Here is a 25,583-nt window from a genome sequence, read left to right on the forward strand (position 1 = left end):
TGTTTTTTTAAGGATTTTTATTATTTAATTCGGTTGATAATTTTTTAATGATTTTTAATTTTTTTCCCGATTTTCTAACATAAAAATTACGGATTTTCAAGATGGCGGACATGACGTCATGCTCACTGGCGATATATATATATATATATATGCTATTAACAAAGTGGTGGGGGCAAGTCTGCCAGCGTCCACTGTGAGGGAAGGATCGGTCAAAATTTTTTTGCCCTCACCAGTTTCGAACCGAGGACTCCGATCTCCGTGCCGTAAAAGTTTGTTTTTTAATAATTTTTATTAAAATTAAATTAATGTGATTTTTTTTATAAATTTTATAATTTTTTAAATTAAAATCAGATAATAAATAAAAAAGTTAAAGATTGCGGGCATAACGGAAATTGCAATGGTGACGTCATAATTCAAAATGGCGGAAAACGAAATGCCGGAATGTTCGAGAAAACAAAATGACGTAGTCCAAAATGGCGGATCCAAGACGATGGATCCGAAAATGACTGTCGGGGTAAAGGTCAAGGTCACGACCATCAAAGATGGCCGCCATGACGTCACAATCCAATATGGCGGTCGGCTCCTCGGCCTGCGCTCGGACCGACCAAAACATACTACTTTCGGCTTATACTTGGTATGAGTTATGGAGTAATTTTAATACCTATAATGCAAGTTTTTGAAATATGTACCTTGTTTGACCTTAAATAATAATAATAAAATACTATTAAAAATACTATTTTTTTTACTTTAACAACAAGCCTTACATCGTGCATTTATGACCTCGTAGTTGGATTTTTATATTTCAGTTTTTATAGGAGAAGTAAAATGGTTGTTTCAAGACCTTTAATGGGTGGGTGAAGCTATTGCCTGGAAGGAAAACTGGGCGCGCGATCTTGTTGCTGTCCGTCGACATTTAAAGTGTCTGCCCAGTCGAAAATTCTGAACAGTAAGGTTACAGCTTTCATTTGGTGCATGGCTGATGTTCGACCTATACTTGGTATGAATCATGGAGTCGTTTTAATATAATGCAAGTTTTTGAAATATGTACCTTGTTTGATCTTAAATATTTAAAAAATACTAACATTTTTATTTAAATAACCAGCCTTACATCTTGTGTTTAGGACCACGTAGTTAGATTTTATTTTTCAGTTTTTGAACGGAGTAGTAAAATGGTTGTTTCAAGGCCTGTAATGGGCTGAAGCTATTGCCTGCAAGGAAAACTGGGCGCGCGATCTTGTTGCTGTCCGTCGACTGTCAAAAATTCTGAACAGTATATTTTCTTAAGTAAGGTTACAGCTTTCATTTGGTACATGGCTGATGTTCGGCCTATATTTTTGGTATGAGTCCTGAAGACGTTTATATATAAAGAAATTTGTAAAAATATGGGCTTTGTGTAACTTGATATTTCGACAATTTGATTTTTTAATTTTTCGCAACTATTTTTTTTTTTTAAATTAATGGAACATTTTTGTTGTTATGTTATATATTTCATACATTTTTTGGTCGTTTATATGCTTTTATCTTCGTTAAATTATGGTAAATCTGTGATTTTTTCAGCGTGTATAGTATTATTTTCTCTCATATAGTATATGATAATACTGTCCAGCGCATTTTCTAGACAACGGTGTGTTTATTTACTTATCTCTGCTATTCGTAATTCTCGTGTATAGTATTTATATTTATTCCTTGATATTTATGTTGGATTCAGAATTTTTCAACAACGTTACGTCCTTGTGATTTTTTTTTTTTAATTTTGTTATGTCGGCAAATATATGGCGTTGTCAACAGTGGGTAATTTTGAAAAGAAAATGTGATACAAGTTGCCGAAAATATTGTAGTTTTCATATTTGGAGAGACGTTTTATTGAGACAGGTACATTTAAATGTTCTTGTGGGTGTATCTGCTGGTTTTTAAAAGTTTTTTTTTTTTGCTAGAAGTTTTCTTTTTATATTGTGGTTGTTGGGTTATTAAATACATTTCAAGTAGGTAAATTTGGTATTTGGGTCGTTGTTGAACAGAGTGGCTTTTCTTTGGTAAAGCATGTTTGAAAATTGTGCTTTATGAGTACCGGTACCGTACTACTGCTCTTGGGTGGTTTTGAATTCTCACTGAATTAGAAATACTTGGATGTGATGATTAATGTGAACGGCATGTTAGGTTATATATATTAATAATGCATAAAATCTTTAGTTAATTTACTAGTGTAGTTAATCTTCTGAAATAAAAATTTAAAAAATTGGATGTTACTGTTGGTTAGTACTTATGGTGTTCTCAGATGATACCTTATAAGCGTTGTTATGTAACCTGACATACATTGGTAACATTCTTATCCTCTTGAGACCTGGAAATTTAAAAATTTCTTCAAATCTATTCAATATATTTTTTTTTGTTGGAAAAATGGTTGTAAATCATACAACTGCAAGTAATATTTTTAATTCTTTATTCTTTATCTCAATCCTATGTCACCTGTAGGATACATTAGGCTTTTAGCCTTATAATGCTCCTCTTTTGATTCAATTATAAAAATCATGAGTTTTGTTACATTAGACATTAACAAAATAATTTGCAGCTGTCCCTCACTAACCATTTACAACAAATGCATACTTAATAATTTCTGTGTATCAAACCATATTTTACAAGTACAAATATGCTTGTACTTTGGTAACAAATTTAAAATAAATATACAAAATTCTCACAGAAAAAACTTTGTCACTACACTTGTCAGTCATAAATCATGGCAAAGTTTGAAGCAATTCCTGTTGGGCAGCACACAAAGAAAGACCTTACATGTTGAACAACGTATTCTTGCTGTGTTGAACCCAGAACCTGGCAGACGACATCTGTTTTTTTGTGAACTTTCTGGGAACTCTGGCAAGTGAAGCACATGTTTCTTGCGAAGTGCATCTGGTGGATGAGGAACTCGAATTCTCGATCTTTTGGAGACAGAGGAAGAAATTGAAAGTCTGGATCATCTTCCTTTTTTTTTTCAGTGAAATTGAGGAACTCTTCATACTTCATTCGGAAGCTGAGGCAGTCGAGTATGTCTTTTTTGGGAGTTCCAAGAGCAACCTGGTGTCTTCGGTATTCTACCCATCCGGCACTGATTGCAAAGTCAAAGAAATGCATGATTATTCTGACAGTCCATTTCCTGGTCTTTGCTTTGATTCTGTAAAGGCTCATCAACCTGTCTAACATGTCCACACCTCCCATGTTTTTATTGTACTCACGAACAGAAAATGGACGATCAACTTGAATTTTTCTCTGCTCTTTCTTGCTCCAGTGTTGACACTTGTCGGTTGGCAACATTCCCTCTTTGTTGGACAAAATCACAACAGCCTTGTCAAACCATTTGGTGACAGAAATCTGACCATCACTTCTGACACACTGATCCATTGCCCCTCTTCCTTCTCTAAAACTTTATCAGTCTTCAGTTTGGTGTTTTTTGGTATCCTAGATGGCTGCACAGTGACTGTACCTGTACATCGTGCTTCAGAGTGCAGGCGGTCGAGCAGGTGCACAGAAGTAAAGAACCGGTCCATGTAAATAGAAACTCCTGCAGGCAGATTCTTTACCAGTCTCATCACCGCCTCCAAGGCACTGAAGATTACCCTCTTCAACAATTGGATCTCCTCGTCCTTGATAAAAGAAGAAATCCAATGGCAGTCCATCAGGTGCAGCAGCCAAAAAAATCTTCATACCACATGGGTTTGGTTTTGATTTGATAACTTGCCTAGCAGGCATACGACCCCAAAATGGCACCATTTGTTCATCGATGTAGATATTTGTAGGGTTCAACAAACAGCCATTCAGTACCATTTGTACTAAAGGCTTAACTTTCCAAAACTTTTCTTTCTTTTCATCATTAGGGATTTCATCATCGTCAACAAGTTTTAAATTGTTTCTGATGGTGAGATATCTGTCTCTACTCATTTTTTCAGCTATGCCAGTTACTCTGGTTTTTCCTGCCCAGTACATTCGAATGCGTGGATAACCAAGATATGACATCAGTACAGTTACTGCAAAGAATTTCTTCATTTCTTCTGGAGTACATTTCAATTCTCTACCAATTTCTTTGAAAAATCGCCTGTTTGTGTGATCGCTGAGCAAAGAGAAGATATCATCTGGTAGGTATTTTCCCACATAGTCCTGGGGTGGCAAATTTAATGCTTGGGTTTCTTCTGGTTCGTAAGTTGGTGCTAGTGGAAGAGGATCAAAATTCTCCAATTTTTTCCAGAATACTCTTTCTCTTACTGTTTCTGGATCCATGTAATTATTTTTGAATGGCTGTGTCTGCTTTTCTTCATCTTCTTCCTCTTCATCTTCTTCCTCTTCATCATGGCCAGCTTCACATTCACTTTCAGGTTCATAGTCTTTATCATCATCGAGGTCGTCGTCGTCGGATAGCTCCATTTCACTTTCGTTTCCATCGAAGTCATACCCCATAAATTTTTTGGAGTATGTTGATACTGAAACAAACATAATACATACATGTAGTGAAGGAAACTTAATATTTTTTTCAAAATGTAAAAGTTTTTGTTTTATTTAAGGGCAGTTAAATGGATTATTTAAGCCATGCACTAGGTAAAAACATTAATTCGAACAATACTGATTAAAAGTTGCAAAACAAAAAAGTTTATATTTTAGTATTTTGTACAAAGAGAAATGAATTTTTTTGAGGTTAGGGTATCACCGTGAATTTTTTGTACTAAATAAAACTTATTACACATTATTTCAAACAAAAAATTAGTTTTGCAATGATTTTTGAGTGTTAAATCACAATAAAATTACAGCAAATGCTATGAAAACTTCACTGATCAAACTAGCAGAAAATAAAAGCCTATGGCCTAATGTCTCCTATAGGAGACATGCAACTCTAGAAGTCCATAAAATGGTAAATAAACTGAATTTGTGAAAATTATCAAAGGCATGTAGTCGAAATAAGTTTTAAGAAAGAAATACAGCTATCTAATAAAAAATAAACTTAAAAATAATTAGTGGGAAAACTAACTTACCAACACACCGTCGTTTACTGCTGTTGGAACAGTTTTCAGCCATCTTGTTTACAGCTATACATGAGCCTGTTAAAGCCATAGTGGTATAAGTCACATTAACCTGCAATTGAGATATATCAAGACGTTTAGTAGAGTTGTCACAGAAAATTCCAGAGCACTAACATCTCCAATAAATCTAAGTAAATGTACTTTATATTGAATGGTTTAACTATTTATTAATTTATTATTATGTTACTAACATGCAAATAAAAATTGTTAGGCCCAAAAGTAAGTTACACCACTTTGGCTTTTAACATTTTAAAGATACCAAAAATTAAAAAATTACAACCACAACAGAATTATTATGAAAATGACTTTGCATTTCAATCCAATACTAAAAGTATTTATTATAAACACACTGAAAACAATTAAACAACTTAACAAGTTTCCAACAAATCATATTTGGTTACTCAACATAAGTATTTTCACCAGCATCCAGTGACCTGATGTATTTTGAAGAGACTGCTGTAACATCCAGAATATTATTTTGCAACACTAAGAATACCTTAATTTGCATAAATAAAATAATGTTAACAGTGCCTTATTACACCTCATCACTAGTGCTTGTCACAAACTCAATATTTCTGTTTTTACTCATACGTGCTTGCGTCATCTGCATCAAGAGGTCCAAAATCTTCAGCCGAGTTGTAGTACAAAGATTATGGTAGTACTCGTGGCTGATAGGGGGTATATAAGGCAAAAGTGCTTGCATATCTGGTCGTTTTTCTTTTGTCACAGGCCTTGCTCCATTGTAGAGTTGTTTTAGAGGTATATTGGCCAGAGATATTGGCCGTCCCCGTTTTGATGATTGCTATTGCTTGATGTCTAAGGTGTAAAAGTCGATTTCATCACACATGTTCTCTTTGAAAAAAATTTTTGTATGGGTCAGTTTTCTTGTACCGAATCCACTGCATCTTGAGCCATGACACTGGATGTTTGTCTTCAGCAACTTTTCTCGTGGGGATTGATTTCTCTAGGTTTTCTGTGGATACAAATTCTTCACTAGACATCACGGTAAGATGGAACGGACGTTTTGTCCTAGCTTTGGTGATAACTCTATACTCGTCAGAAGGGCAAAATATCTGTTGGCTCTTACTATAAAGTTCAATTGATCCAAAGTCAAAGTCATTGGGAAGATATGAATAACCACTTTGAATGAACTTGTGGTCAATAACTTCAATACTGTTGTTTTCACTTAAGACTAGCCTCATCAGTAGTAATGCAAGTTTCCAATTTCTGTTTTGTCCTGTACATGTATCACTGTACATGACCACATGTTTAGCTGTTGATGCCCTACTTTCTATGTGTTTGATAACACATGCTCCAATTTCTTGTGAGCCTCGAGATCCAATGGTTTTGTCCCAACAATACATGTAACCTAATCCTGTTGAGAGCTCATGACAACCTAAATTATAAACGTACAAATTACGTTTATAATATGCTATTTGGCATGTCAATTTAGGGAAAGCTAAAGATTTTTCCAAATCAAATATAAAGGAGTAATAAGAGCTATCAGAAGCAGAACGTTCAGAGTCTGTTTGCATAGACACCCTTACTTTATCAGCTTTTCGTAGATGAAGCTCATGTTGCTGGAGAAGGGATTTCTTTGCATGTTCATCTGTAGAACAGTCGAGCTTTATTTTAAATGAATCATACTTCATACAGGTATCTTTGTGTGGTGCGTGAAAGTGTAAATTGAACTCTGTATTAAACGTTCTCCAGTAGAAGTCCATAGGTTTTGACGTGACGTCTAATAAATCGATGAATGCCAGCTGCATGCACAAAAAAGTGTCCCGTAACACACATTGTCCCACTACGGATGTGTCCTGTTATGCTCATTGTACACATGCATGGCATCTCTCTTCCACTCGATTGGAACAACCATCGATTTGACTTTTCAATCATATTTTCGTCGTTTGAATTATTAATATTATGTAATTTAACGATCGTTCACCAATTTTCAGCACAATCGGTACGGTTATTGATTGATTGATTGATTGACTACCAATCCAAAGGTTGACGGATCGAAACCCGGCCATTGCGATACCTTCATTTTTGTACTTGTATAAATAAATATGGCTCGCACGACACTACAAAAGTAATAAATATATTTGAATTAATGAATGCAAATAAAAGTAAATTTATAAATTAAATTGTAGATTTCGTTTCACTCCTTCTTTGTAGCCATACAAAATAGTGATAATTCAATAAAAATGATTCAATTTTATTCATAAAAGTATGCAGAGGTAGATTTTATCATACAAAAGATAGAAAAATTAAAAAAAAAATTTTCTTTCTCAAAGAATATAATATTTTTAATGCCTAAATGGTTTGGTTGCAAAAACCTATTACGGCTCAGTCTCAGGCCGAATATGATATTTCATTTTCTTTTGGATCAATCGTGTCATCAATGTTTTGTTATGACGTCACGTTAAGCTATCGTCCGTAAACCGACTTTACAGACAACCAATTTTTTTGATTGCTTGTCTTCTGCATTCCATATATATTCACGTAGGTCTTGGATTTCTGCGACAAACAAATGTCCTACAACGACGTATGTTCGTCATTGCTTCCATATCAACCTTAACAGCAGGTATGACGTCGCTCTACCTTCTTGGCTCTGGGGTAGAGCGTCTGACTTGTGACTTGTAGGACCACCCGGGTTCGCGCCCCGGCTCCTCCAAGGCGGATTGCTCAGACAAATGGTGGCATTTGTCTGATAGGAATACAATCCCTTGTAACAAGTGAGGCTTACCCAAGAGGCGGTTTGGGTGGAAACAAAAAATCTGCTAAATTGGCTTCCATATGGGAGCACGTTTCTTTATGTGCTCCCATATGGAAGCCGACCTGGGAGGTTTCTCCGGGGTCGTGGAGTTTTGCCAAAAAAAATATATATATATAATTTTTCATTTTAGATTATAAAATTGTAACGTTTGATACATTATCGTGTTGGAAAAATATTAACCACTTTTTAAATACCAGACAATGAAATGTAATTTTAAAATAGTTGTATCAAACGTAATAATTCCTTTTACAAGTTAATATTTACGTTACATTGCATTACGATATCTAAAACAAAATCTTATGCACGGAATTTGTAAAATTTATCTGTATATTATTGATTATAAAATCCTTGTATATTTTGATTTTTGTCATAATTTTTTTGATAGTTTAAATAGTTTCATCATATTTTTATGCAATAATTAAGTTTAGATAGTTTCTTGTGAAATTGTTGCTTTTCAACGCTCGCTCTTTACGTCTGCCAGTCTGGGGCGGATGGACAAAGAAATTATATAAAAAAATTATACAATTTTAGCTAAATTCATGGCACACCCGGAATTCTGATCCAAATTCCTTTCAAAGGTACATAGCGACTTCAGCTACGGTCACCTGAAATAATACTGGGGAATATCGCATAGAGTGGTCATTTCATGTTGCACATTTACACTGTATTGCTTGCAATCTTTTAAAAAGGCTTGCTGAATTTATAGGCAGGCAAAATAATAATATTTAAAATGTGTATTGTATTTCTTGTAAGGCTGCATGTACCATACACAACCTATAAGGCCAATAAAAACATTTTACGAATGAAATATATATTGATTTCCTGCCGGAAATCTTTAGCCCTAAGCCGGTTGTTCACTACAGAATTATATACTGTACTGACTGTGTTGCTTTCAAAAGCATACTCTAGCCGTAAAACCCATAAAAATTACATGGACGAGTGGCCGCGATGCACGTTAGAAGTGATGTATCAATATATGTAAGTGATAGGGGAATAATAATGTCTACGAATGTGTGGATTGTGTGCAAGTATGCAAGTAGACAAATGCACAAGTATTCAATTAAGCGAGTGTGCTATAACGCAAAAATTTAATTGAGCACCTCACTCCTGAGCCCCGTTCCCCTATCCTCCTTTGAGTACGACACTGCTGATAGCTACCCTGTAAGTGTTACGCTTTTTTTATTCTGATTACAACATCGCCTCATCTTACTTTACCAGCTGTAAAAAGGTTACAATTAAATTTTCTTAAAATAATTGTTGCATCATATAAATACATACCATTTACTTTGACGTTTAGATGCTAGCAGAAGCTTCATTCGATTTTTCATGGACTGTCTACGGTGAGATAAAGGTGGCGAGATCTCGGAACACTTACGCCAATTTCTTCCCATGGCTTTAGTGTAGCAACTGGAGAATTGAACCAAGGAACAAAATCACTTGAAGTGTGGGTTTACTGTCGCGTGACAGCTGAAGATAAGGGGTGAAAGAGGGGGAGATAGGCGAAGTGGCAACAAGGCCGTTCCTTCTCTCATTCCACGTGGCCCTTATCGCTTGTGCGTCGCCGGAGCACATCATATTACCAGCGTGCGTTGCAGCCTATACATCAGGCACTGCCACAATATACATTTAAAACATTTGGTGTTGCTTGTATATTTAACCAGATACATTGCCATCGCCAAGGACTTTTCGTGAGATTGAGATATGACCAACGTTGTTACGAGATGATTTAGGGGGTGGAACATACTGACTGATAATTGTGACAAAATTAAAACTTAATTTTACAATATCAAACTTAAAAAATTAAATAAAATTAAAATTGTTTTCGTAGCAACCTATATGGTTATAATATCTACAATTTGGTGTTTGTTTTAATTTTCTATTACAATACTGACGGAATCGCGTGCATTTAAGTTTAACCTGTAAATCCCTATCCCGCCAATCGGCTAGAATGGGAGTGAACCGAGCCCTTAATACATGTAATGACAATTTGTCTTAAAAGCATTATTTTTTCTTGAAGTTATTGTGCTTTTCTTTTCAACTAGCAAGTGTCTAGTTTATATTTATTGTGTGGGGTCATTCCATGCCATTTCACACACCTGTTATCACCATCACCGAATTCAATGAAACTTAGGGCTTTAACAGTACAGGTGCAGGAAAGTGAATTCTCAAAGTTACAGCCCCCTGTGAATAATACTTTTTATACAGCAGGGTTGCCAACTTGTGGAAAAAGTGGAAATTTTGCTGCACAAGGTCCAATAAAAATATTTGTAACTTCCTTTGTAGTTGAGTGAGAACCTTGATGTAGGGCTCAATAGAAAACTAGAAAAGTTTACTTTGAGATAAAAATAAGTTTTATGAATTTTAAAAGAAATTTGTTTCAAGGTTATGTTCATGCAACCTATGACCTTGAAAATTTTGAATAGTGTATTTTTGAAAAATGTGAAAAAATTATATGATATGAAGTGTATTATTGGCTATAAGTGACATAAATTTCATTTTGGTATGGATCTGGGATCAAACACTAGAACATTGTGAATTAGGCCATATTCACTAAAACTACTCTAGTAAGGCATTAACACAATTAAAAAAATGGCGTAGCTTTAAGTCATTCGTGGATTTAACACTGAATTAATTCCTATATATGATTCATTTACTCATTACCAATACTGCAGGTTACTGTTGCTTCCTTTCCTTTAGTTGGCTTTCCGAGGTCTTTGTGTCAAAGGCTGTTAAAACGTATGTCCTTCCAGTTGCTGTTCTTGGATCTACAGTTGTGAGCACATCTTCAATTGAAATCTTCATAACATCTGGATGCTGGGGATATACATAAGATGGGGAGGGACCTTGTGGTTGCAGGAAACTAATAAGAATTTCATGAGAACTTTCTTCTACTTTCAGAACACATCCCAACCACCAACCACTTTACGTACATGCGTGTCACAAAACCTTTAACTTCATTCACAGACAATGTACATTTAATTTTATTTATGTAGGTAGTGAGTTTCACCTTCAGTTTCACTAGAAAATCTCTTCACAATTATTTCCTCAGATGAAACAGGCAGGAAGGCATGACGCTTCTGAGTTCCAGGTATTGGTTTAGCATTTGCACATATTTCAGACAACACCTTTCTTTCATTCATTACCTCTTCCTGAGTGACATAAGCAAAATTCATGTTATGCAAACTACTTACAGCCCATTCAAACAGTTGCCGTGGGGTCATAATTTGGTCTGTAAGGACGTTGCAGACTTGCCCTGGCTGCCAGTCGCTTCAGTGTTCCCTCTAGACCATCACATGTATTATTGCCATGAGAGGTGGCAAAAAAGTGCCACTCAGCTCCAACTCCAAAATCATTTACATGATACAGCAAATTTGAGAAGTTACTTTTATTCTTGTATTGAGCAGCACAACCATCAGAGACGTAATATATTTCACATAAAGTGACTTTTTCTTTCAAAAATGGAATAAGATGTGTAAGAAAAGTATGTACTGCAATGACATCATGTTGGAGACAGTCAGAAATTATTGTTAGGTTGGTAGAAATTATTTCCTCTGTTGACTCATCACGGTAGTATGTTGCAAATGGATGAACTGTAGCCTGTGCATTGTTCCAATGGAATCCCTGAACTTCATCTTGCATAATGAAAGAATAATTTTCTGCAAAGTCACATACAACTACCTCACCAATATCTAATTTTTTTTCAGATCCTTTAGGTAGTTCCCTTGCTGGTATGCGATGAAAGAGTGAGTTTGTAATATTAATAATTTAGAAATGAACAATTCTATGAAATAATCAGATGACTTCACAAGAACTTCAAGTGTGTAAACTTTTGATGCAACCCACTGCTTGAATGTTACAGTTTCAATTGAATTCTGCTCCAATGTCGTCTCCAGTGATTTTCATATGTTATCAGGGCCTGGGCATTCTGCACACTCATGGGAAAAACATTTAATTTGGGGAGCATTACACACCATTTGAGCCACATAGTGGTGATATGTTAACAGATTTTCTCTTTCCATGAGTTTGGCCAAATTACAGCCATCTATTAACAACTTCATATTTTGGTGTGTTACACAGACACATACAGTGTGTGTCCCAAACCAGTGTGTGCCAAAACTACATATTTAGGCCGTAGAGATGCAAATTTGGAGAAACCAATTTTGACACTTGGATGCTCCTGTTTGAACAAGGCATATACTTCTCTCAGATTGTTTAGTAGGAGCCTCTTTTGTTCTTTGTTCTGTGTTCTTTGGTATCGCCAATTCAAATAGTTACAAAGTCCTTTTTACCAGGCATCATTCTGCTTACATTGTCGTTTGAATAAAACATCTGAACAATATTGACGACACTGCAGTCTAGATTTCTCCCTTGTTTTGGATTAGGTGATGTCATTATTCCACTTTCCTTCACTAACTTCTTTGATGTTCGTATCATATAGTTCGTTGCAGTTGGGAATTCCTTCTGTATTCTGCTAATACTCCAATCTTTAGGTAAAATAGTCAAAATTTGCACCTTCATACTTCTTTCTGTACACCCTTCAAACTTTTCCTTCAATTGTTCTAATATATTTTTATCACAACTTTATTCCTGTGATACTCCTACTTCTGGTACAGAGATTTGAAATATTCTTTCTTGAATTGCAGATGATATTTTCATTACTGTTTTCCTTGCATATTTTGCTGTTCTCACTTTTCTGTTCTTTATGGGTGATTCCCCTATACTTGGTATACTGTTATTAAATGTGTGCAGCACTACATCCATGCTTGATTCCTCTTCATCACTGTCAGTTGAGCTTTCCTCTTCACTGCACTCTTCCTCCCGTGTAGTAGTACTTGCACTTGCTATTGATGAGATTTGTTTCCGACATGAATCACATACCTTCTGTCCAGTCTGCAGGTGTGGTTGTTTCTGTATCATCCACTGAAGAACATTTCTCAACTGTTTTCTGCTGCTTTTGTGACCCTGAATATTAAAGGGGTTACAGCACTGTGTATTTATGTAATTCTTTTCCATTGTTGCAAAGTATTTATCAATACGGCTAAACTTAAAAAATTCACACCAAATGTATAGCACTGTTGTCAATGACAAAGCTGCACTAAGACTGACCTTGCTTTGTGAGACTGACGTGATTATATACACTTGTCTGAACTTGCTCTAAGAACATTGGGTGCAAAAGTGGCTCAATTCCACTGCATCCCTAGTCAGTATTCGAGATGTAGCTTATGTTCCCAGATCCATCCCAAAATGAAACTTATGTCACTTATAGCCAATAATGCACTCCATAACATATAATTTTTTCACATTTTTCAAAAATACGCTTTTCAAAATTTCAAGGTCACAGGTTACATGAACATGACCTTGGAACAAATTTCTTTTAAAATTCGTAAAACTTATTTTTATCTCAAAGTACACTTTTCTAGCTTCCTATTGAGCCCTACATCAAGGTTCTCACTCAACTACAAAGGAAGTTACAAATATTTTTATTGGACCTTGCACAGCAAAAATTCCACTTTTTCCACAAGTTGGCAACCCTGCTGTATAAAAAGTATTATTCACAGGGGGCTGTAACTTTGCTAATGTTTCTGCACACCTACTGCTAATTCGCCAAGTTTTTTTTTTAATTCGGAGATGGTGATGTCAAAAATTATTATTTTCTGGTTGATTTGGCATTACCCCTATGTCTGTCGGGCGATATGAGTTATCATTGAGTTTAATATTCTCTCGCATTGAATTCAATTTCATATTAGTCCATCTAACAATGTCCTCGAAAATATCAGGAGTAAAAAGAAGTCCCCAAATGTCTTCAGGGCTGGGATGAATTACATTTTGCATGGGGCCTTTGATTGTGGATGTTTTAATTTTTATAATATTTTGGCTGGAACGGCTGTTTATGGGTTGGGCTGGATCTTTATTCCAAATAAAATTATTCCTTCCCCTAAAACTCCCTGAAGGAATGCTGCTGTCTTGGTTGGCAGGAGACCTCGCCTATTCTGCTCTCACCGTCAGAGCTGTGCTGTGACACTTCCTCATCATCTTCCGAGGTCGACATCAGACTCCTCATCCGAATGTGCAGTTGAAGCAAGTTCTAAAATGGTTCTGGTCCGCGCAGAAATGTTGCTCGGTGCTCTACTCATGTCTGTGCTCTGCTCATGTCAGCCAACCTGAACAAATGATACAGATTCTATGAACATGATAGAAAAACTGAGTATGAACAAAACAAAATCTAAACAGTTGTAAAGAGGAATACCGGTCTCATAGACTGGCTCTACGATAAAGGAACATGAGTCTCTGAGACCGGGTGAATAATACACACAAAGAGGAATAACGGTCTGTCAGACCGGGAAGAAACTTACCTTACAGGGAACACCGGTCCAGGAGACCCTGTAGGTTTCAGAAAAGTGTTTATGGGCGACCACGAGGTTGAATGATCCGGACGCTGATAACGACTACCTGCTGTCCGAGGATGCTGTGAGACTCTCTTAGAAGGGCGAGGAGGGTGCCACCCTGCACGCTCTACAGCTCAAATTTGAAACTATACCGGCCCCACAGGCCGGTGTTCCGTGCAGAGGGTTAAATATAAAAAAAGTGTTTGAGTTTCCATTTAAAACATTTTACTGAAGTACCTAATTACTCTCTTTATTTGTCAGAAGCTGCAACTACACAGTTATTAATATGATTTTTAAAATTAATTTGTAATTAAAATATTTTACCTAATATTCAGTAAGTTAATAAATGTTTATGTTTTCAAATTAAAAAAAAAAGTGATCCTTTATCTATTTTGAATCCAATGAAAAAAATTATTTTATGTTATTTTTATGGGAAACTATTTAGGAAAATACTTTATAAAAATCTGTGACATTAGAGCATATTAGAGCCCAGATGATTTGGCATGATATATGGTACTAGCTAAATAGTTGAAAGAGTTTTTTCATGAATTTTAAAATATCTTACATAGTTAGTTGCTGCTTGCCATTTTAGTTTGTTCACTTGTTCACCACAGGACATAAATAATGATCTTGTAACTCCCATGTATGGTATGTAAATATCTACAGAAATTAAGATTTTGTATGTACAAAAAATGTATTATTGTAGTATTATGTTTTCGTACAGAGAAATAACAAAGTAACAATTATTGCACATGCAAAAATTATTTTGATTGTTTAGTTTGCCTTTTGAGAGAGCTGTTTGGTTAAACAACTTGTCACAGGTGGTTATTTTCAGTGTGTGTATCGGTCATCGTCATGTAAGTGCTCATGTCAGACACAATTTTATCCTTGTGAGAGACAATTTTTAATCTGCAATCACTGACATGGTGCCTTAAACCAATCATGTAATATATTGTGTATGTTTCTACAATTTTGTGTTTTCACGAATGTAACACAATGTCATATGGAGTAAATATTACAATAAAACTCATTCCTATGCATTTTTAAAATAAACAATGGCCTGCGCAAATATCAGCTGATCGGGATCAGAAAGTCTTGAGAGTAATCAATGCATTATGTATGAACTCAAGATACAAGATCACACATAAAATCTGTGGTATAATGTGGTATATAAAAAAAATTATCAAGTGGTTTTAATGTTAATTTTTGTTACATGTAATTCCAAAACTTTGACATCAGGAAACCTTAGAATGTGATACCAGGTCAGCCAAAAAGATGCCGGCAAAAGACGTGTCGGATATGAAAGATGGACAACTAGAACGGTTGTCCTGTTGCTGCACAAGGCACACACACAGCGTCTCTGTTGCAGTTCTTGGACCAGAAGAGCTGGACCTACACGTACCTGCTGGCAGATGTGCGGCACAGAGAGGCTGTGCTGATCGACCCGGTACTGGAGCAGGCAGAGAGGGACGCGCAGAGCGTTGCCCAGCTGGGTCTGAGCCTCAAGTACGCCAGTGAGTGACTGCGCAGCTGACTCAAGTACTCTGTTTAGAACCTCTCTCTCAGTTCGTTGCGAACGTGCTGGTTGATCTTATCTAAACCATCTAGATCTGCATCTTCTATCATTTGTTGGTCTTTTATGAACATTGTTGGTGTTAATGGTACAAGATCTTGTATATCACCTGACAGGTATATAAGCTGCCTTGAGCTTACAATCACACTACAAACATAACTTCCTCATAATTCAAGGAGGCTTTACCAGTTTGCCTAAAGTGCACTGTAACAACTTCTCCACAACTTGCTGTAAAGGTTCTCACCAACTACCTCGCTAAATTCCAATAAATTTGTAGCACATCAGCTTCAGATCCAATGGTCTTCCAATCAAGAGTTATGAACAAATCTACTGCACCATTATCACTGTACACGATCTTAGGTCTGCCGCTACGAGAAATAAATCTTTGAAGACTTGTAACAACCCAGATTAATGCTCCCCCACTTGAAAAATATTTTAATTAACAATTTAGTATGGAGTCTCATCGTGCTCAGATCATTGATATCATTTAAATAACAGCTTTTTATTCCTTTAAAGAAGATTTTGTGTGTTTGTCATAAGTTTTCTGATTATAACTTACATTGTTTCATGCTTTTTAAAGTGTTGTGACAATTTGTTTGCTTCATAGTGAAAAAGCCCCTAGGTCTTGTTTTTACTTGTTTGTGAATTTACGTGTTTATAGGCTTTTACGTATTTTTTGTATTTTTCTTGTTCTCGCCATGATATTTGTCTGAAGACGAGCAGGTGAATGGTTAGCCTAGTGTGTAATAATCTAAGAGAGACAGAAAGTTAGGTAGCAGTGAGAAAGGATTCTATGCTGTTGCTATGCACTGGTATTGGCTGGTATTTTTTACATGTATTTTTTTGATTGGTTTAGAATGTCATCATCAGAATCTGTTAGTTTTTGTTGTAGTAATTTTTGCCGGAATAGCCTCGTAGGGTGTAAGAAATGTTATTACTGCTATGTTTTGTGAGAGATGTGCTGTGATTGGAGAGGTGATGAACCTGCTACTTCTTCGGGCGGTACACAGATGCACGTAGCCTCTAGTCAGCATTGGAGAGCTCGTGTGTCTGTCATTGCTGCTGTGGTCCAAGTACTACTTAGTATAATCAACCTTTTTTTATTTGCACGTATTTAGCCCACAACAAGGATCAAATAAACTTCGTCTTTGTTCCAAGGACCCAGTCCTCTTCGATCTGTACCATGAGTTTGTGTGCAACCACGGGATGTAATTGTGAACTGTCGTTTTAATGTTCATCCTTCGGTACGTGTGAACGGTCAACGTGTTAGTTGGTTTTTGGAGTCTGTGAAAAGTTTATGTGTAAAAATGGCTATTGCCGCAGCCTGCTGAGTGGAAGTGTAATGGATAGTTTGTCGCTCAGAGAAAACATAGATATTATGAACTGGCAGTTACAAAGGGCTGTTGAGAGTGCATATGCTTTTCCAGCAGTAGCAGGGTCATGCCATTCACAAATGGCATCCAATGCAGATATTATTTTAGGCTGATCAACAGAGGACGGATTACACCGTCATGACGTTTCACCCATCTTGTTTCACAAAGACAGGCTAACTGACCCCCTAACTTCCATACAATGACAATGTTTCTTTTCCCAGAAGAAGAAAAGAGCGAAATTTTCTCTTTCATAGTTCCTAATGGCGGGCACCTCACTACATTTTGAAATAGAGTTGTTGAGAGCGTGGTTAAAGCATGGGGTTCTTAAAGCATTTTTAGCTACTTTCTGTATTTCAAGGACTACCCCTCATGTTTCTGATAGCATTACTGAGCATCCATCTGTGCCAATACCACACACTGCTGTAGAGGGAGACACATACCTTTCAATTACTGCAGGACTCTGCCTCCCAAATCTTTTCCTGTGAGGAAAAGCTCTTTATTGTCAGTAATCAGTGTTTTTCATTGTTTTTTTTTAAGTGATTTATCCTCTACTGTTTTACTTTCGCTGCATAAGTCTCCACTATCTTCAACTTGCACTCTTTCAAGATAGTGGAAAGCATCTACAAAACCCATAAGTCTTCTCTTAACTCACCCAGGTGTACATACCAAAGAACCAGACTTATCTGTGATTTGTGTGATAAGTCTGTAGTTTCGTCAAATATAATTAAATAAATTCCTGCCTGCAATACATTTGTTAAAATTTAACCAAAAATCTCGTTACGAAAACTGTCAATCAGTTGGTTTTGTGCGGTCTTGCAAATGTATGTAGCTCTGGAGGAAGTGTGTTTAAAATGATTTTCAAGCATTTTCTCTCCTGCAGATACTCTAAAACGTAACAGCTCTCTGAAATTACCTTTATTGCAAATGTTTTCATTTGTCTCTGACTCTGACAGCATGAGCTGACCATCATCCTAATGTCCAATGTCCACGAAATGGAATATTCTGTCGTCCTAAGAAAATAATGGACTCCACAATGGGCTTCAGTCTCAGCCTGTTGTCTTGGATTTCTTGTATGCACTGCTATTGTCTTCAGTAGAATGATAGCTTTTGAGAAAACATTTACCTGCTTGCACAGCTTCCTTGTGATATCTAGTATTATTATGTTCCTCTAAATTACCTTTCTGACCTAGCAACTTAGAAAATGTTGCTAGGGGTTTCGTAACTAGTTTTTGCAGTTGTACTGTTTTTTGACCTCCTGCAACATTCACTACAGTAAACCATGTACAGTACATGCAATAAAGTCCCTGTTTGGATGGGGAGAAAAATAGCCAGTTATATTTACTGAGGTGATTGTGGCCCAGAAATCTTCTCACCACTTTACCATTCTTGGTGTGTATTGAATGCGGAAAATTGTAATTTGGAGGAGCCTGCCAAGGATGCTCTAATAGTTCACACTTTTGAATGTCATCTATCATTTTCCCAATGAAAATTCCAATGTCATTTACAGCTGTTTCTGATAAAAATGTATCAGCTTTAGTATTTTCATCACAGGTTGAAGATCCAGGATCTGGAACTGAAGAACTTTCAAAATTCACTAAAGTAGGCTCTGCCATTTAGAGTCTTCAAGCATCTGTGAAATCATATGCAACTACTGGTGTCAGTTCCATTGAAAGTTTTGGAAGATTGTTTGAAATAATCCCAGAATAAGTAGGGTCATCTTTTAAAACATTCATTCCTAATGGAAATGATAAATCCACCAGAATATGATTAAGGCTCAAGAGTTATTGTCACCAATAAAGCTGGTACTGATAAATCCGCAACAGAAGACTTAGGAAGTGCTGGCAAGAAAAATGAATTTATTGTGTTCCTCCGTTTCTTCGCCGATCCTTATCTTTCCTCACTTGCCTGTAAAACCAAGCAAGGAAGTAAACTCAAGTCTTAAATTAGGTGAACTTAAATTTTCCTGAATATTTATTGATCACAAATTTATAAGCTTTCAAATTTTATATTTAAAACTGGATCCCACATAGCATTTTGGCTTGCGGAAGACTTTAAAAATGACTTTCAGTGATCTAACGTGTTTACTTTGTCAGACTTGCTAGATCTAAAGATGAAACATTATTATGGGGTAAGAGGAGCTCCAGGAAGTCAGATTGATCCAAAAACTGAAGAATTAATTTTGCTGATACACAAATTGGACATTGAAAAACAAAAGTATGTTCATGTAAACTGAGAACGCCACATGCACATGTCCGTCCACAATTAACACATGGTTGCAACGGAACACACGGCCACAATGGAACACACGGCCACGACACTCCATTAATAATTTTGGACTGTAGAAAACTCACAACCCAGTTTTCAGGCCTTTAGATGTTGCAGATCTGCATAATAATTTTTTCCCGCACCTACCGGTTAGCCGCTAATCCTGCATTTTACATACACTCATTTAATCAAACTTTTGAAAAAGTATTTTTCGTTTATTCTCCTTGGTGAATCAAGTGTCTTAAAATCAACAAAAAGTGTTTTCAGACACTACGGTTTATTGTCATGATTGTCTGGTTACGGGTTCATACATCACTCAAACTAGATTCTCTTGTCATTCATGAAATTCATACAATTCTCAAACCTATAAACAAGATTGGGGTGTCTCTGATGTCTGTGAAAGATAAAACTCCAGCCGAAAACCTAGCTGTTGTGTTCAAGATTCTGTGTTCTTGTTGCAAGGTGTATGTGTGTGTGTGTGTGTATATATATATACACACACAGAAACACATACACACACACACACAAAAAACTGGCAGACGAATAATCACAAGGGTTAAAGAACATATCATTGACTATAAACATGAAAACAGTGATCAGCTATAGCTAGGGCCTGGAATTTTTTGCGATCACGGTTTCGCGAAAATTCGCGCGAATTTTGCATGAAAACGCGAAAAGTAAGTACATTCGCCAGGGATGTAGCCACATGGGGCGGCATGGGGCGGTGAAACCCACACTCGGAAATCGCCGACCCACACTAATTTTATCTAAAAACCATATCTCTATTCCTGGATGTATGGCAAGGAATGTTATCTCCTTGTTGCGCTAAGCAGTTTTTGCCGCCTGGCCGGAGCTGGAGGAGTGAATATGGAAGGGGGATGAGCTATTTTTAGACAGTCTTGCTGCGTGTGATGTGCCGCTGCAGAGAAGCTCTCTGCTACTTCCTTCCCACCCCAAGTCTCTACGTTGCTAGGCAACCATTCCTCCCCCTCTTTCCTTACGTTGGAGGGACAAAGACAAGGTCAAACACTCCGTGCCGCCTAGCCTGGCTCGTTTGCCGCCGCGCGTCTGATGATTTAGAGATAACAGTGCCGCCAGGCGTCAACAAAGGACCTTCCTATCTTCCGTGTTAAGTGACAAGCAAACCACTCTACTGCACCATCAAAAGTGACATGTAGGCCTATACTAAAACATTAATCTGTTGTATGAGTGTCAGAGTGGATAGGTCAGTTGGACTTGTGAAAGTTTTTCTTTGTTATTGAGAGAAGGCTTGTGTATTATGAGGTGATGAGTATATTTACTTGTTACTTCCAATGGCCTATTTCTAGAGTGCCAAAGGAGTGAGTGAAGAATTTGTGACAAATGGTATACTAATAAAACTTTTGTGAGAAAACTAACATAAATAAGCCATTAGTTTTAGTAATAACATTGTCGGTTCTGTATTTATTTTAAGATATTCACAAAGGGCTTTCTTTTACAGTAGTGTAAACATGTCTAACAATGGGAAAAGAAATCAGACAATTACAAAGTTTTTCGTTTCACAACCAAGAAAAAAACGGGAAATTTTTCTGGACAGTGAGAATGTTCATTCTGAGGAGACTACCAAATCAAATTGTAAAGTATCAGAGTTAGAAAACAAGTGCCTTGTGACAAACACTGCGCCTATTGAAGACCAGCCACCAGTGCCATCAACTAGCTCATCAAGTGTTGTGGGTGTATCTACAGAAGACCAGCTACCAGCAAGCACACTAACACCCTCAACTAGTTCTGCAGTTGCAGTGGGACGAAAACAAGCAGTCACATTTAGGCGAGAGTGGAAAACTAACAGAGCATGGTTGGTTTACAACACAGATGCTAAAGGTATGTTCTGCTTGCTGTGTCAAAAATTTAACAAAACTCCTTTTGATAGAGATACTTGGACAAAATCCCCATGCACTCGTTTGCGATTGGAAAGTGTTGTTCGACACGAAAATTGTGCTGCACATATTGATTCACTTAAACTTGAATTGCAAGCCAGCCTTCATGGTCCCATCAGTGACAAAATACAGCCAAGCATGTGTGAGGAAGATCTCATGAAAGCGTTTGCATGTCTATACTTCTTGTGCAAAAAGAAAATTCCTCATACAACAAACTTTGAGCCTATTTTGGACTTGGCATGCTTTCTTGGTGTTCCCATCAAAGACAATTCGTGTAGCAAAAAATGCTAATTACTGTAGTAGAACATCCATTCAAGATATGGTAATTAGTTTATCCACTGTGATAGAAAATAAGATCTTGGGCAAGTTACAAAATGCACCATTCTTCTCAATTGAAATTGATGAGACTACAGATTCAGCTGTAGTTGAACAATTAGTCATTCATGCACGTTATGTTGACAGTGAAGGTGTCCTGCAAAGCAGTTTCCTGAAAATTATTGACATTCTCAGTGACTTAGGAAATAGTGGCCTTAGTGGTACAAAAAATTGTACCTCAAATTTGCAAGGTGTTGCCCTGAACTCTGTTAACATTTCAAATGCTGTTATATCATATTTGCATGATAGTGATCTATGTTTCTCAAAGCTGTGTGGTATTGGAACAGATGGTGCACCTGTTCTTACAGGTAAACATAATGGGGCAGTTAAAAAGATAAGAGAGAAACAGGTAGAAATTCAGCAACAGCTAGGTGTAGAAAATGTATGTGAAGCTGTTGGTGTACACTGTGCAGGCCACAGGTTGAATCTGGCTGTATCGCAAGCTGCTGAAAAGACCCTTGGAATAAAAAAATTCTGTGACATTATGAGGCAGGTATTTGACTTTTACCAAAACAGCTCTGTCAGAAGTGCTGGCCTGCATGAATTACAGTGTCTATTTCCTCAAGATCCACAAGGCAAGGTCAAGCAGCCTAGTCATACAAGGTGGTTGAGCTATGGAGAATGTGTACTTCGGATGAAAGATATTTATCCAAGTGTTGTACTTAGTCTTGAAAGGGAATGTGAAGAAAGAAATGATGCAAGGGCTCGGGGTCTGTGTTCTTATGTGACTGAATTCTCATTCATTGCAACACTGTTGTTAATGTGTGACGTATTACCCATCATGAACCGTCTTTCTAAAATATTTCAACAGGAAAATGCTGATTTGAGTATTGTGAAGTCTTTTGTAGATTCAACGATCAACAAACTTCAGAGACTGAAAGATTTTGAAGGATTAAATGAGAGGGAAATTGCATCATATTTGGAAATGTGTGCAAGTAAAGGTGTCTCAGTTCACACCAAGCCAACAAATGCTGCTCATTTCAAGAACATTAAATTACAGTACCTCCAAACACTAATTGAAAACATTCAAGTCAGATTTACCGATTGTGACATTCTAACATGTTTTTCCATTTTTAACCCTACACATCTTCCATCTCCTCATGACCATCGCTTTGATGTGTATGGAACAGAAGCTATAAAACTGTTGTCTGCAAGATTTGGATTAGAATCAAGACTTTGCCTACAAGAATGGTGTGAAATCAAGCAATACATGGCTGATAACCACAGGAAAAAGACTTGTACAGAAGTGGTCCACTTTCTTTGCACTGACAAAACAATTGGCAGTTTGTTTCCAAATATAGCCAAACTCGCACAAGTGTACAGAGTCATTCCACTTCACACAGCTGACTGTGAGAGAGATTTCTCTCAAATGAAGCTCATAAAAACTGACTTGAGAAACAGACTGAGTGAGTTCACGCTTGATTCCCTGCTTCGCATTTCGCTGGAAGGTCCAGATGTCCAAGACTACCCATTTAAAACTGCAGTTCAGCATTGGGCAGCACAGAAGAACAGAAGAATTCGCTTGAAATAGAAGTGAACGTTAACGATGGTTGAGAAAATTTGGTTAAATTTAAACGGGGGTGTTGTTTTTCCTAAAACAATTGACGTTAGTGTTGTGGTATTTAATTTGCTGTGTCGCCATTTTTTTGCAGGCAACCCACACTCACATTTTCCTAGCTACATTCCTGATTCGCGAAAATCACAACATTTCTATATGACACTGCGAATATATCCCCGAAAAGTACCATTACAGTAGAATCCCGCCGATGCGACCCCCCTCTAATGCGTCCATTCCATTTATAGGACAGTTTTTTGAGAAACAGTGAAAAATTTGAGCAGAGAAAGTCGAAAATTTGAGTAAAATCGGCTGAAAAACAAGTCTGTTACACTTTGTTGGGCGCTATGTGTTCACGTTTATTTTGGCGAGAGCTGTACTGTAAGCAGGCAGGCATACAAAAGACAGCTAAAAATAGATACCACCCCTCTAGACTGTCCACGCTGCAGTGTCTAGACGAGCTCGGCGCTCCACTATCGCACGAAAAGCCGTCTCAGCTGTCATGTTATCTTACCCGCCCGGCGGCTTGACGTCATACGTGACGTGACGCTTGCCTCTCCCATCCCCTGCTAATTCTTCAAGGCAAATCCCTCCCAGAGCCACAAACCATGTAAAAACAACCCCCCCCCCCCCCCCCCTTTTAACAGCTAACATTTCAACACATTCCCTCCCTTGTTTCAACCATCTGCGTGAGAAACTGTCAGCATTCTCCTCCCCTCCCACAACGCGTGCGACAAAAGCCAGGTTGTATAGTCTATTCTCGGTAAAATAAATATTTTTATGGGCTTATACGACTGTCCTTCACCGTTGATAAATACTTTATAAGTTTAAGTTATTATGATACAATTTGTTTATTAGTCACAGCAGTTTCTGCTGAAAAATCACTAATACCTCGAATTTTATTGAATAGAAAAATTTAGCAGGGCCGTAAATATATTTATTTTACTGCATAGTTACTTTTCCATCTGCATCCCGTGTTTTTTTCAATTTTTTTTTTTTTTTTTTTTACGCTGTGAAGGGACGTGGAAAAGATAATTGCTTGAGCTGTCAAAATAAACATCGCTGACGGCAAGGGCGGGAGCGTATCCTGTCGGTCTGTCGCTGTGATTATCTACTCCAAAAACATGTCACAGCATTTCAGGATAGCATTGTTCACACTAAGTTTCTTCTCATTTGTGCACCAGGGTTTGTTCAAGTGGCAACCCCGTGTTCCTCCACTCCATTATACCAATACCGTATTTATTGAATGCAAGCAAACTCAAACATATGCACTCTACGAAAAATAAAAATAATATGATGCCGAATTCTAAACTACCGTGCACACTTGGCCGAATATGAGAACGTGTTTATTGTATTTTGCGAAAAGTGTATAAAATATATCAAAGCAAAAGAATAACCTAATATCTTGTATTTATCCAAGTTGCGTTGTATATGGTAAAATGTAAAGGTCCAGGTTAGCCAACATAGCTTCTACTAACTTCTCATGTAAGTGAATGCTTCCTTACCGAAGATCATACATTTCCCAGACTGTGAGAAGTTTTGTTTTGTGTAAAGCTAAACACATATGTTAGCGGCTAACGAATTTATCTTACCGTAGTTGTTTATTTTGTGTAACTTCGTAAATAGCAAGAGAATAAGCAAATAATGATTTTGCAGGTACAAAATTAGTCTGCGCAGCAAGACTAGGAGTGTGCGGGCATGCGTGACTATCATGCAGCCAGCATCTGTTGTTGACGTCACGAGCCGCGACAGCGTTCCCAACGTAGTGGCATTCCACTGCTGATATTTATTCGCGCGCTAAGTTTAGTTGATTGTTTTCGTAAGTCTGTATGTAGTATGTTGCAACATATTTCTGTCTAGAGTTTGAAAATGCCGAATAATACTTTGAGTGCTCGAGACCGAGCATCAGTATCAGAAACATGGGTTTTATTGTACTGACAATAGCACAGTGATGTGCAAATTTTGCAACTGTAAAGTTTCATGGGAAAGAAAAGATTCCATTGACAAACACCTAAAGTCGGCTAAGCATGTGGCATCGGCAGCTGAAAAAAAGAAAATTTGTAGTTGCACACATCTATAGCAACGTGTCTGTTTTGTGTAACTGTTTTGGATTTAATTGGCTGTTATTGTGCATATTAGGTTATTCCTAGTATACATGGATTGTTTATTAAATATGTAAATTATTATATTCAATAACTGCACTATTTAGTCAACATTTAAAATACCGGTAAAATTTCCATTGCATAACGAAAATACCGACTTTAAACCACCGCTTTTCTAATTTGAAAGTACCGCTTTTTGCAT

At 37.0% G+C, this 25,583-nt stretch overlaps 1 protein-coding gene across 8 annotated transcripts in view; it reads left to right on the forward strand.

The window, feature by feature from the left end:
• The first annotated feature begins 827 nt into the window (after window positions 1-827).
• The window catches only part of LOC134531541 (persulfide dioxygenase ETHE1, mitochondrial), an 86,428-nt gene continuing 61,672 nt past the window's right edge, over window positions 828-25,583 (forward strand). For 3 of the 8 annotated variants that reach the window (XM_063367212.1, XM_063367216.1, XM_063367218.1), the window contains exons 1-2: window positions 1,573-1,872; window positions 15,592-15,736. In XM_063367212.1, coding sequence (XP_063223282.1) covers window positions 1,759-1,872; window positions 15,592-15,736 — 259 coding nt within the window. In that variant the 5' untranslated portion in view covers window positions 1,573-1,758. Of the gene's footprint in view, window positions 998-1,208; window positions 1,338-1,569; window positions 1,873-1,918; window positions 2,253-15,591; window positions 15,737-25,583 lie in introns of those variants that run through there. The other 5 variants (XM_063367214.1, XM_063367213.1, XM_063367217.1 and 2 more) reach the window with 5 other exon arrangements.

This window comes from Bacillus rossius, chromosome 5 (genome assembly GCF_032445375.1).
Source record: "Bacillus rossius redtenbacheri isolate Brsri chromosome 5, Brsri_v3, whole genome shotgun sequence".
Lineage (NCBI taxonomy): Eukaryota > Metazoa > Arthropoda > Insecta > Phasmatodea > Bacillidae > Bacillus > Bacillus rossius.